General features: G+C 33.8%; 1 protein-coding gene across 1 annotated transcript in view; it reads left to right on the forward strand.

Moving 5' to 3' along the window:
- LOC107553899 (TOX high mobility group box family member 2-like) overlaps window positions 1-10,321 on the forward strand; it is a 114,236-nt gene extending 103,915 nt beyond the window's left edge. Inside the window, exons 7-10 of the mRNA XM_016236249.1 lie at window positions 2,057-2,137; window positions 5,950-6,336; window positions 7,935-8,071; window positions 9,222-10,321. Coding sequence (XP_016091735.1) covers window positions 2,057-2,137; window positions 5,950-6,336; window positions 7,935-8,071; window positions 9,222-9,264 — 648 coding nt within the window. The 3' untranslated portion in view covers window positions 9,265-10,321. The remainder of the gene's footprint in view (window positions 1-2,056; window positions 2,138-5,949; window positions 6,337-7,934; window positions 8,072-9,221) is intronic.
- Window positions 10,322-14,766: the final 4,445 nt, after the last annotated feature.

Raw genomic sequence — 14,766 nt, forward strand, 5'->3', positions numbered from 1 at the left:
TTAAAAAAATATGTTTTAAATAGATTAGCTGTTACATTTATTTATTTATTTATTTATTATATTCTTATATTATTATTAATGTATGTAAAAATAATTGCATCATGAATATGTATTATTAATTTATTTATTGCCTTGTGACATTATTATCATTAAAATGTGCCACATTTTCCCCATAAATTCCCATTACTGTAATGGAAAAAAAATTGATATATTATTTAAATTATATTGAAAGTAGAAGTATCCTAAACTCTAGAAGAGACAGATTTCTGGCTCTTATTTCAAGGATGCTTTTCCACTCCATATAATCTCAGTGCTGTTTATGAGACAGAATTGAGATATTCAGGAGATCTCATTTGTATTTTTTCTTCCTATGGGACCGCAGCCATATTCATCTCGTTAAGTCACACTGCTTTTTCTCGTCTGGATGTGTCTGGAAGCAGCGTGACGTATGCTGTCACCGTTTTAAAGCGCGTTTCCCCTCATCAGCTGAAATCATTCTGATGTCCGTCCCAGTTTCACAGGGAATTGGCTGCACTTGTTGCCAAAAAGAAATGGAAACCGTGATTCTGGGATGGTGAAATGATTGACAAGCAATTACATTAGCCTGCATTGCATTTCATTCACTTTGTTTGCATTGGCTGCAGTAAATTCAGTCTTTCTCTTCCACAACCCCCAGCCTTTTCTGTCCTCTTCTTTTGTGCTGTTTCTTTGATGCACACTTAGAAATCTGGCTGGTTTTCTAATGTGAACCTCCTCAGTGTGAACCCAGAAAGAATGATTTAGTTTGAAGCATGTAGTTAATTTGCTTCCATTATGACAGCTGCATTTACAGTCATGCACTGTAAAACATGATTTTCTTGGTAATTATGCTTTTAAAAAAAAAGAAAAAATATCTGTGGGGTCAATTGAAACAAAATAAGCTGAAGTGTTAAAATAACTAAAACTAAAACTGAAATATAAATAAATAAAATATAAATATACGTAGATCTCATTTTAATTAAATATAAAAAAAACTCATAGTAACATGACAAAAGCACATTAAAAATTAATAAAGTGCAATATGCAACATGCAAAACATTGTAAAGAATGATTTTTTTGCTCAGTATTTATGCTTAAAACAAGAAAAAATAAATCCGAAAACAAGACAATATCTAATGTTATTTTGTCTCTCAAGTAAATGTATCTTGATTTTTTTTTTAAATAATTTATACCAGGTTTCTTATAATTATCTTAAACTAAAACTGGAACTGAATTTTTTTTTTAGAATAATAATAATAATAATTGGTTACTTGAAATAAAACAACATTAACTGAAATAAAATAATAAAATATTTATATATTTTAATAAAATATAATATGTAAAATTAATCATTTTCAGTGCAAAATGCAACATTTCTTATTTTAATTTAGTTTACCTTGAAGTACTAAAATAACTAAAACCAAAATTGAAATAAAAATTAATAAAAACTATATAGATGTATATTTAAAATAAGAAATATCTAAATAATGCTGAAAGAACACTGATTTGTACTGGAAAATAAGACAAAAACACTGAGCACGATTTTTTTTTTCTCTCCACTGAGACAGTAAAGACCTGAGGACTAGAGTTTAGGTGGTAAGTTTAGGCTAAACTAGCGTGTATGTTTCAGATGCATGGGGTTGAAAGTTGTTGACATGGCACTGACCAGGTGCAAAGCAACGGTTAACTGTTCATATTCCAGCATTACGTGTGTGTGTCTGTGTGTGTGTGTGTGTGTGTGTGCCTGTGTGTGCGTGTGTGTGTGCCTCTGTGTGTGTGTGTGTGTGTGTGTGTGTCTGTGTGTGTGTGTCTGACAGTAGTGTGTGTATATACATACATACACACATATATATTTACATACATACATACATACATATATATATACATACATATATATGTAAATATTGAGCTGAGCTTGTGAGTGCATGTAAATATGTGTGTGTGTGTGTGTGTGTGTGTGTGTGTGCCTGTGTGTGTGTGTGCCTGTGTGTGTGTGTGCCTGTGTGTTTATTCACAATTGTGTTTGGTCTCCTCGCAGGCATACAAACGGAAAACAGAAGCAGCAAAGAAGGAGTACCTGAAGGCCCTGGCAGCGTACCGAGCCAGCCTGGTTTCCAAGGTAACGACCGGGTTCACAAAGATTTCAGCTCAGTCTCGTGGGAAGAGCCGTCAAAGCAAGAGTACTTGTGTGTGTATAGATCAGACAAAAATGAAGACTCTCTCATTATTTACTCACCTTCATGTCAGGCCTTCATATGACTTAATATGAGAAATATAGTGCATGTCAACTACTTTTATGACACTTTTATGGTGTTTTTTGAGACCAGTGTTGTTATTTGTCAACTAAAACTAAAGATTAAACTATTAAACACTGTTGTTGTTAATTAGAATTCAATTAAATTAAAATTCAATTAAATATTAGATAAAAACTGTTGCATTAGTTAGTTGCATTAGCAAATAACAGAAAATATGATGAAGTATTAAAATGACTAAAACGGAAACACAGATATAAATTAAAGCTATATAGAAATATTAGAAGTATACAAATAATGTAAATATAAAAATGACGAAAGCATGAAAGTTAAACAAAAATTTTTTTTTTTTTAATTAAATGTGATTTAAAGTGATAGTTCAGCCAAGAAAATGAAGAATCTCTTATTATTTACTTACTAAACGTCCTCATAAAACCCTTTTTTATTGAAATTAAATTAAATTAAATTAAATTAAATTTTGTTTGTTTGTTTTGATAGATAGATAGATAGATAGATAGATAGATAGATAGATAGATAGATAGATAGATGATAGATAGATAGATAGATAGATAGATGATAGATGATAGATAGATAGATAGATAGATAGATAGATAGATAGATAGATAGATAGATAGATAGATAGAAAGTTTAAAATGTATTAAAAATTACAACAAAATTACTGAAAATATAAAAATAGATAGATAGATATGTTTTTAATGTTTTAAAGTGATAGGTCAGGCAAAATATGAATATTTTGTCATTATTTACTCACCTTCATGTCAGTCCATAATATGACAACTATACAGATTTTTATTTTTGTGATAATATTACGGTGAAGGGACAGTTCACCGAAAAATCAAACTTCTGTCATTATATTTACTAATCCTTAACTTGTTTCAAACCTGTATGAGTTTCTGTCTCATCTGGAACTCAAAAGAAGATATTTTGAAGAATGTGTAACCAAATGTTTCCTGGTACCCATTGACTTCCATAGTATGTTTCCCATACTATGGAAGTCAATGGGTGCCAGCAACTGTTTGGTTACTAACATTCTTCAAAATAGCTTTTTTTTTTGTATTCAACAGAAGAAAGAAATGCATTCAGGTTTAGTAGTGAGTACACAATGACTAAAGTTAGATTTTTTTGGTGAAAATAAAAAGTAAACCTGTCGTTTGTGATGTTGTTTAGAGCTTGTGTGAAATATTAATGGCACAATCAATAACAGTCTCTTTTGAAACCAATCTTATGATGTACGTTCAGGACCTGGACAATCTCCACTTGTTTAATTTAAAGAGAGATGTCTGAAAACGTCCGAAGCAGATGTGCTCGCTCAAACAGCGCTGGCTTTCTCATTTGGTTTCGCTCGTTTTCTTCGTCCCTAGATCTTTTCATGTTGATCAGTTTAGATATTCTGCTCGATATATATACGAGGCGTTATGAAGGTGACAGCTGATGAACACGAGCGATTGGCCATCACGCACTGACATTTGAAATACATATTGCCATTTGCGATGCATGCTCCCGTGTAAAACAGTAATGAAACAATGCCCTGCCGTAATTGCACGCTATCAGCTTGACAAATCACAGAGAGATGCTGACAGTTTTCCCTCTCATTGTTCTAAATACTCACGTGTTTCAGGAGTTTGTTGCACTACCTTCTCAAGGACAATGCTCGTTTATGCTTCATTTAATGAAATGATTCTCCTCAAATTTATCAGGAGACAAAAATTGATGGGAATGAGTCATTGGATTGAGATCTCTGGCTTTTGAGTGCAGACTTTGGATCTTGGCAAATCTGAGCACAGCTTGAGATGCCTTTCTTAAATGCAGTCCTTCATTGCATATAGAGTAGTTAAATATTTCATCAAAATCTGTTTTTGGCATATGCTTTCACTGATGTGTTCATATACTCTAATGCATTGAAAAGGAGGAAAATATGATAGAAGGAATTGGTCAAACCACTAAGTCTAAGTCTAATCCACATAACATTTTCACGTTTTCTCCTAAATGTCCTCAGAAGAAATAAAAATCGATGCAGTTGAGTCATTTGATCAGAAATGTTTGAGTTGAACACATACTTTTTCTCAGGAGAAACATCTGAGACGTACAATAGGAGACTTTCTTTTGCAAAAGAGATTGAGATCTTGTTTCTCATTTCCATTGAAGTTTTTCTCAAATCATGCAGGAAAACATGATTATTACGTTTTGGAGTCTGTGCCAATTTTATACAGAAGATGTAAAAAAACAAAAACAATTTTTGCTTGGAAATTGCTAGTAAATTTCACAATTAATTACTAAGAAACAGAATTAAACATGCAATTTTGAAGTACAATGATTGAAATATAGTATTTTCTTGTAAAACTTTCTCCAGCAATCTTTTTTTTCTTCAGGTAATTAAAACTTAAGTACCTTTTTTACAGTGTACTCCATGTAAATTTCACCCTTAAATTCTACTAAATTCTTAATGACAATATTATATAGCCTTACATCTATCAAATCCATGTTGTTTTCACGGCTCTAAGCTTGAAAAGAGGGTGCATCTTTTCGTTCATGAATGAGTTTTTCATGCACTTTTTTTTGTTGGGAGGATGAAGAGCGTATTTAAGACTAAAGCAGAAGAAGAACCAGTGGGAAATGTGAAGTCTGAGAGTGTTTAAACTCATGCACCTGCTGTTATTATAAACTAGTATTTGTATAAACATGCATAAATTAATGCTGGGCAATGATTAATCGCAATTAATTTCATCCAAAATAAAAGTTTTTGTGTACATAATATATGTGTGTACTGTGTATATTTATTATGTATATATAAATACACATACATGCATGAATATATTTAAGAAAAATATCTTGTTTATATATATATATATATAAATAAATAAAATAAAATAAATTATATGAATATTAATATATACATGTAAATATTTTCAAAATATATACTGTATGTATGTGTCTTTATATGTACATAATAAATATACCCTCTAAAAAAATGCTGGGTTGTTTCAAACCAACTTTGGGTCAAATATGGTCTAATCCAGCTGTTGGGTTAAATTTTTCATTACAGTTTTAGCCCAAAAGTTGGGTTAGTCCATATTTGACCCAAAGTTGGGTTGAAACAACCCAGCATTTTTTAGAGTGTACATTGTACACACACATTTATTATATAAACAGCTGTGTCCTTAGCCATCTTCAAGAATCGGCTAAAAACACATCTCTTCCATTTTTATTTGACCCTCTAACTCTAGCACTCTCTATTCTAATTCTATTCTTTAAAAAAAACTAACTTACACTATCTTTTCTAATCTTTTTGTATTCCATCTATTTGTTTTCTTTTTATTTATTATAAAATTAACAAAAGCAAAAAAGGCCTCTAACACTAGCTTGCTCTATTCTTTTTCTATTCTATCTGTTTTCTTTTTTATTTATTATATAACTTGTTATGTGTACTGCGTTAGGCTAACTGAGACTTGTTATATCACTTGCATATCATTGCTCTTTTGTTGATTTTGATTTGCTTCCATTGTCCTCATTTGTAAGTCGCTTTGGATAAAAGCATCTGCTAAATGACTAAATGTAAATCAACAAAAACTTTTATTTTGGATGTAATTAATTGCGATTAATCATTGTCCAGCACTAGCATAAATATGATGGTCATGTTCTCTGTCTTCCTCTCTGTCAGACCTACAGTGACCCTGTGGAGAGCAAAAGCACCCAGTCTAGTCAGGCATCGTCACACATGATGCCCCCCAATGCCCCCCTGTACAGCGTCCCACCCCAGCCCTCCTCCCCGTACCTGGGCCCCAGCCCCTTCCCTCTCTCGGACCTCCAGAGCTATGCAGCGGGGGCTCCCAGACACGGCCTTCCCCGTTCGGCCATGCTGCCCGCACTCAGTGCCTCCCCCCCAGCGTCCTTCCAGATCAGCCCTCCCCTCCACCAGCAGCTCTCTCTGCACCAGGGCTCCCTCCTCAACCAGCCAATCCGCATGCAGCAAGTCCAGTCGCAGCCAATCATCTCTCACCAGATGGGCCTCCAGGCTCCGCTGCACTCCCCACCCCCAGGACAGCAGGTTAGTGTGCATGCTGCGAAACACCGCACGTGCTTGTGTTTATGGGGTGCGACTGGAACGGCACACTGCCATTGAATACTGTGCATAGAAATTTGCTAAAATGTGACTCTGGACCACAAAATCAGTCATAAGGGTCCATTTTTTGATATTGAGATTTATACATGAATAAGCTGAATGATTAAGCTTTCCATTTATGTATGGTTTGTTAGGATAGGACAATATTTTACCGAAATACAACTATTTGAAAATCTGGAATCTGAGGGTGCAAAAAATCTAAATATTGGGAAAATCATCTTTAAAGTTGTCCAAATGAAGTCCTTAGCAATGCATATTACTAATCAAAAATTAAGTTTTGATATATTTTCATTAGGAAATTTACTAAATATCTTCATGGAACATGATCTTTACTTAATATCCTAATGATTTTTGGCATAAAAGAAAAATTGATCATTTTGACCCATACAATGTATTGTTGGCTATTGCTACAAATATACCTGTGCTACTTATGACTGCTTTGTGTACAACTGTACAACAATGTGCAAATGTACAACTGTATTCTATAATGCAATGCACTCAACTTGACCTTCCATTTCCAGCATTCATTTGGTTTTCTAAATGCAAATGACATGTTTTTTCCAGAAATGATAACTGGACGTCATTTGCTCATTTAAACATGAGGTTTTATACTACTGTCTGGCACTTTACTGTTATTGTTGCATAGTGTGTCACATACTACTTTTTAAAAACATTTATTGTTGCATAGATGGAAAAAAAAGATTGTAGTATGTAATGCACAGTATGCAGTGAATATAACTTTAGAAATGTTTATCATTGCATATTGCTCTTATTATTTTTTTTTATTATTATTATTATACAATATATAACATATATTCCAAACATGGCCATAGAAACATTTATCGATGCTACAATAGCATGCAGTGTATATTTGCAGTGTGCAGTGAACAGTATGGTAGTATTCCATTCCAAACTTGCCATGATCTAAAGTGTAATTTTCGTCAAATAAAAACGTGTTTTTATGTGGAAAACCAATGAAACACACAGTATTTATCCCCTGGTTTTTGTTTAAGACAATAATAGTGGTGATCAAAGTTTTAGCAGCAAATAATCTTGTTGGGAAAGTGTTACCAAATTAAGTTGGAAAAGGACAGGTCATCTTAAGCGTGCGGTTGCAGTGTGAGGTGAAATGAGATGAAGTGAGAACTGGGGTGGAGGATGTGTTGTTTTGAAGGTGTTGTCTTTGTCAAAAGACACCGTGTGAAGTGAAAAGGTCTGATTTTCCAAAGCACCATCAGCGTTTAGCACCCCCCTGCAGTGAAGCAATAAAAGAGAACATTTTATCAGCTGTGAGAAAATGAGAAGTGAGAAATAAATTATAGGTTTAATTCTTAGAATGCTGTTTAAATAGCATGCTTTACATTTTCAGAATTTATTTAAAATTACAGTTTTGTATGTTAAGTATGTAAATCAGGGCCTCACACTTGCATTGCATTGGCCAAGCAGTCATGTTTGCATACTTGCATATGTTTATGGCCTAAAAATGCTAATAATATACTGTATGCGTGTTCTCTCTCTCCCAGGGATTCTCTCACTTACAGTCCGAGTATCAGAAGAGCGTGGGGGAGTCTCAGTCTCCAGGGGCTCCGAACCCAGCGGGCCAGAACCCCGACTGGGACAGCGAGTACTGCAACCGGGAATGCGGCGGAAACCACTGCAGGTAAACAGTGTGTTTGTTACGATGCTAACTGTGCTTGTCCCACGAGACGTGTGTCATAGTATCAGGGGACTCGTTGAGCATGTGCAAGCAGCATGTGTGGTTTCACAGCAGTGCGGCATTAATTATTTATTGTGTAATATAACAATGCAATGCAAAAAAACACATACAATAACAAAGTTAAAAGACTAGTACACCCAAAAATGAAAATTCTGTCATTATTTATTCAACCTCATATCATTCCAAACCTGTATGGCTTTCTTTCTTATGTCGAACACAAAAGTAGATATTTAACCGAATGTTCACACTGCATTGACAAAAAACATCTTAAGTTTCATGACTGCAGTCCATATGACTCATGAGCAGTTTTTTCTGTGTTCTAAAGTCATATGATAGATCTGAAGAAAACTGAGTGAATACAGTGCACAGGTGTTATGGATTACTGTAATCCTTTTTATGTTTTTCTCAAATTCCATTTTATTTCCATTGTAATTTTTCTGGATGACATTTTTTTTTTTTCCCATTGTTAATTTTTCTGGGCTCCGTTTAATGGTTAAATCAATACAATTTAACATCAATTTATTAAAAGTTTACCAAAAAATTTTTTAGGGCCCTATTTTTTATTTTTCTCTTGAATTCCATTTTTTTTTAAACAAATTTTGTGTTTTCTGTTTTTGGATTCCATTTTAATGGTTAATTAATAATCAAAAAGCATTTCTAACTCATAAAAATAACTTAATTTATTCCGTTTTTACAAAAAAAATCTCAATAATACAATAGTCAATGTCGTGATTTAAATGTATTGACCCTATTTTGATGTATTCATCCTAAATTTGACAAATTCCGTGTTGTACAGTAAATTAAATTTTTATGACTGGATTCTGCAATTCCGTATGCGTTTTCTTCATCACAGCCCTAGGATTGATGTTACGATATTGAGGCTTTTTTGGTTGCTCAGACATTTTGGCCAATATCTTTATTTTTGTTCGATGGATTGGTTTGAATTTTGGTGTGGAGTGACATGAGGGTGAGTCAATAATGACACAATTGTCATTTTTGGCTGAAAATTCTATCAAGAGAACTTTTGGGGTTTTTAAAAAAAGCAAGACATTAACGTTTTCCTGACGCTCATTTGTTTCTCATTGTTTCGCAGTGGCAGTATGATAGGCAGGGATAAGCCACTCTACCTCACTTGAAGCAAAACAAGGAGAACGGAAAGAGAAAAGATGAAACAACACCAGGGAGTCCCCCACACCTCTCCACCCTTCCCAGACATCATCAGTTTCCCTCAGTGTCATTTTTCATTCATTTTTAGAAGGATGTGTGTGTGAAGACTACTAGTGATCCTTTCATTTTTGCCAAGCACTTAAAAAATGTACAGGCCTCTCCGCCAGAGACCTCAGAGAGCACTCACCCCGTCTCTAAATAAATTTAAAAGAAAACAACAAAAAAAGATGTATATAACAAAAACGAAAAGGAAAAAAAATAAAATAAAGCAAACTACCATTAAACTGGCCCTCAGGGCAAATGAGCTTTAACTAAAACAGAGGAAAACTCTCCTCGTAGTTTCTCAGTTACTTTCCCTCTGGTCTCATTTTTATTTTATTAGAATTTTTTTTTGTTTTGCTGTTGTACTTTTATTTATTTCCTGCTTGCAACATAGCGCTTCTTTTGGCCAACAGGTCCTTTACTTTAGAGAAAATATTCTTCTGAGGGCGATACGTTGCTGTTCAACTAATGCTCTGTGAATTTTAGGCAAAAAAATAGACAAGAAAAAAGAAATACGCAAATGGAAAACTTCTTTTTGTAATTTTAAAGACCCGTGTAGGTCTTTGTTGATCTGTCACAGTGTGATTGTAAATATCACTTTTTTGGGGGTCAAATAGGGAAGATGAAGTCCAGATATTTTTTCTTCTTTAATATGACTTATAATTCATTGATTTGTATTTTAAATGGTATTGTGTGAATGCGTGCCGGTATGAATGAGCGTGTGTGAGTGTATTTGTGCGTTGTGTAACTGAACAGCCTGTGCAGGTGATATCAGAAGAGTGTTTCCACACGTACACAATCTTGCATTAAAATCTGTGCTCACTGGTGTGATTTCCCAAAAAAAGATCTATGGCAAAAACCATGACAGACTGCATGACCTGGCTCTCCATTTAGGCTCCCCAATTCATCAGAGCCTCATTTTTGATTTTGAAGCACGACTGTATGGAAGTCTGTTTCCACCACTGAATACAAAATAAAAAGGTAATTGTGTCTTTTTATTTCACAATTCTTTTTTTCCCCCTTGCAATTGCAAGTTTCATTTCGCAATTCGGACTTTTTCTCAGAATTGCACGATAAAAACTTGTAATTCTAACTTTCACCTCAGAATTGCGAGATACAATTCTGAGACAGTCACAATTGCAAGAAAAAAGTCAGAATTGTGCAATATTAACTTACAAATGCGAGGAAAAAACATCAGAATTGCAAGATATAAACTTGCGAGTTTATATCACACAACTCTAAGGAAAAAATCTGAATTGTGAGATAAAAAGTAAAAATTACTTTTTTTTTATTCAGTGGCAGAAATAGGCTTCCATAACTCTAAAATCACAAATGAATGGTTTTACGAAGCATGTTCACAGCCAAACTCGTGAGGTGATTTGATCAGCTTTGTCGATTTACTCTCAGGTTCTACATGCGACGTATAGAAGCGTAAATGTTCCAGATTCAGGTCAAAGGCCAGAAACATACTTCACGCAAGTACGCAGACGTGCACACTTGGCTGACACATGGCAAGTGCAGTTTCCAAATGTTTGTGCCATTAATCCTTATTATTCAGAAAGATTCTCTTCAGTTTATGTTAATATCGCCACTTGTGGCAACGCAGATAATGCATCACATTTCACATTTTTGTGCTTGCGTAGAGTTTGTTTCAAGCTTGAAGCAGTAGTTTTGTTGAAACCCGGGTCACTTCTTTTGCCTGGTCTTGACTGACGTTAAATCCACCAATATAACATGTAAAGGTGAACTATAATGTTCTCAATGTGAGATAATACAGCACACAGTAAAACAACAGTGGGTCTATAGTTTTCTAGTAGCTTTTGCTAGATGTTCTATTGTGTTGATCTCATCTTTAAGTTTTGTGGGGAAAAATTAAATACATTTGATCATTTAGTCAAACGTTTTATTTTAATCTTTGTTTCTACTGTAGCATACTATTTTTAGTTGAATAAAAAGAATAACTTCTAAGACATTTAATTTGTGTACAAACCTGCCAATTGTAGTTATTTTATTTGTAAAGTCAGCAATGATAATTATTTTAAAATTGTTATCAACAAGTTGCCCATCAGTTAATATTTAATAATGTTTAACAGGTTTCTATTTATGAACAAAATGAGATCAATTTTGCTTATGACTACCATATTTGAATTCTGTTGTTTTTTGATTATGATTATGATGATGATGACAATTGCTTTTATTTTTTGGTTTTTACTTTTTGAATGCTGTTTTTTTTTCTTTCTTTGCCAGCCAGGTCATTTTGTGTCACTATGCCTTTTGTTTCATTTTGTCCGTAATAAAAACGTTAAATGAGATGTTTGTGGTTGTTTTTTTTATGTACACTAGGTGTTAAAATCAACCTTCAAACTTCAGCAATGAGTTTGTCCTTTCAGTGGGGAATACAATGATTCAACCAAATGAAACGATTCCGACAACAGAACTTGGTAACCCTGGAAAAGACAACAAAAATACAACAAACAATACAAAAGTGCAATATAAATAAAAAATATTTTTAAATAAAAAGACTTTTACTCTACAATTTGTATACTATTACTATACTAAATTATAAATTATATTGCAAATTTGTGATCAAAATGTGTTAAATTGTCATAAAAAATATTTAAAAATGCAAAAATATCTGTGTGTATGTATGTGTGTTATATATATATATATACATTTTTTTGTCATGTTATTATTATTTTTTTGGCAGATATAATTCTATTTGTACGTCGACAGTTTTACTACAAATACCATGGTTGAACTAGGGTTAGTGTAGCAAAACCATGTTTTACCATGCTTTAATGTTTGTACGCCCCCTTCCTTCGGCATGGCCTTTTCCCGAACCTGAAGACACCAGCTGGAGAGAAGAGATACCACTGTGGAGAGATGGCAGGGAGAGTCAAATGTATGTGCTTGTGTGTGTGTATTGTGTATGTGTGTTTTGGATATATATATATATATATATCTCTATATATATATATATATATATATATATATAAATGTTTTAATTATATTTTAAATATATCTCTGTGTGTGTGTGTGTTCTCACTGCTATTTGACAATATTGCACAGCCTCATGTGCCTTATTGCTTAACTTGAAAACATATACTTTGCATGGTCTGTTATGAAAGAAATATTGTAACATAAGAAAGAAAACGACATTATGGTATAACATGTATGAGTCAGTCTCACACAGCAGGGAACATGAATGCTAAACGTCTCTTCGTGTGCTTTTACCGCGGTACAACATCCATATGGTGGAGTCTGACCTGAAATCTCTTGGTTTTTGTGGTTGCTTCTGAAAGGATAGACACATTTATAACATTTCTCATATTATCCGGGGGGTTTTTTCTCAGAAGCAGTTGACAAGCAAAGCTATACAGTAAAACTGCCTGGCCGTCCCCCGTTTATGTTTTATTCATATTGCAGCGGGTGTTTCTGCCAGTGTTGAATTGGCAGATAGATCATTATTGAACAATTGGAAACCAGAACCACCATTCCATGCTGTGACACACATTACGAGGAATATCTCAGTCATATAATCTTAATGAAACATACGGTAATGGAGATAGAGAGATGCAGTTTCATTGTGCAATCATGTGTGTGTTATTGTTTGTGTGTATTACAATAAAGCAAGCAAAACCTTGATATTTCATTGCAAAAAGCACCAGGAAGGAGGCCAAAAGTTCAGTCCTAACAACGTCCCATAGGAATGAAAATCATAAGGGAGTTTGCTTTAGTATTACAATTTAAAGCAATGAGATTATATGGAGACTGGGGGCGTATTACAGAAAGATCCTAACTTTAAAATCATATCTTATCTGTTTGGTAACCATGGTAATTTCAGTTAGGACCACATTTAAGACAAAAGCTATTAGCAAAAATCTCAAATATTTCTCCTCTAGATTTGCCAAAACACCAAAAGTCATGCATTCAATAGTCATCTTACTTGTCCATCTTGAATTGATTGCATGGTGAAGTGTCTATATTTGACACGGGATTAAACAACATGGTGGATTGGTAAGGCATTTTAGAGGATAAACTGGTAACACTTTACTTAAAGCCTTTATATATCATGCATTATAAAGGTAGTTTTAATGCATTAATTACAATGCTAAATGTCTCTTCATGTGCTTTTACCGCGGTACAACATCCATATGGTGTGCTTTAAGTGGACTCTGACCTGAAATCTCTTGGTTTTTGTGGTTGCTTTTGAAAGTATAGACCCATTTATAACATTTCTCGTAGTATGCTGGTTTTTTTATTTTCTCAGAAGCAGTTGACAAGCAAAGCTATACAGTAAAACTGCCTGGCCGTCCCCCGTTTATGTTTTATTCATATTGCGGCGGGGGTTTCTGCCAGTGTTGAATTGGCAGATAGATCATTATTGAACAATTGGAAACCAGAACCACCATTCCATGCTGTGACACACATTACGAGGAATATCTCAGTCATATAATCTTAATGAAACATACGGTAATGGAGATAGAGAGATGCAGTTTCATTGTGCAATCATGTGTGTGTTATTGTTTGTGTGTATTACAATAAAGCAAGCAAAACCTTGATATTTCATTGCAAAAAGCACCAGGAAGGAGGCCAAAAGTTCAGTCCTAACAACGTCCCATAGGAATGAAAATCATAAGGGAGTTTGCTTTAGTATTACAATTTAAAGCAATGAGATTATATGGAGACTGGGGGCGTATTACAGAAAGATCCTAACTTTAAAATCATATCTTATCTGTTTGGTAACCATGGTAATTTCAGTTAGGACCACATTTAAGACAAAAGCTATTAGCAAAAATCTCAAATATTTCTCCTCTAGATTTGCCAAAACACCAAAAGTCATGCATTCAATAGTCATCTTACTTGTCCATCTTGAATTGATTGCATGGTGAAGTGTCTATATTTGACACGGGATTGAACAACATGGTGGATTGGTAAGGCATTTTAGAGGATAAACTGGTAACACTTTGCCTTTATATATCATGCATTATAAAGGTAGTTTTAATGCATTAATTATGCCTTGTAATGCACCTTATAATGCACGTATGAGCTCATGAATAATTGTAATCAATGCATTATAATGCACTGTTACACCGTCATAAAATATAATGCATTAAAACACATGGCAAACAAACCCTCAAATATTATAATGCATTTTAACTCTGGTAACAATTATTTATGAAAAGATTTAATGCATTAAAACATACATTCTGAACACCTTTCTAATGCATTATACATAAATCTTTGTGTTACCAATAAGTGTCGAAATTTATGAAGCCAAACATTTTTTATGTTGAAAAAGGAGTCCATTTGAGCTGCATGCTGACAAATCTAAAAATCGAGCATTGAAAACAAACGCATTTACAGTAGCTAGGTTTGACGTTGCGGTGGACATCAGGGGCCTCATTTATAAAATGTGCGTACGCACA

The sequence above is a fragment of the Sinocyclocheilus grahami genome, unplaced genomic scaffold (assembly GCF_001515645.1).
Source record: "Sinocyclocheilus grahami isolate Dianchi unplaced genomic scaffold, SAMN03320097.WGS_v1.1 scaffold485.1, whole genome shotgun sequence".
NCBI classification, from domain to species: Eukaryota; Metazoa; Chordata; class Actinopteri; order Cypriniformes; family Cyprinidae; genus Sinocyclocheilus; species Sinocyclocheilus grahami.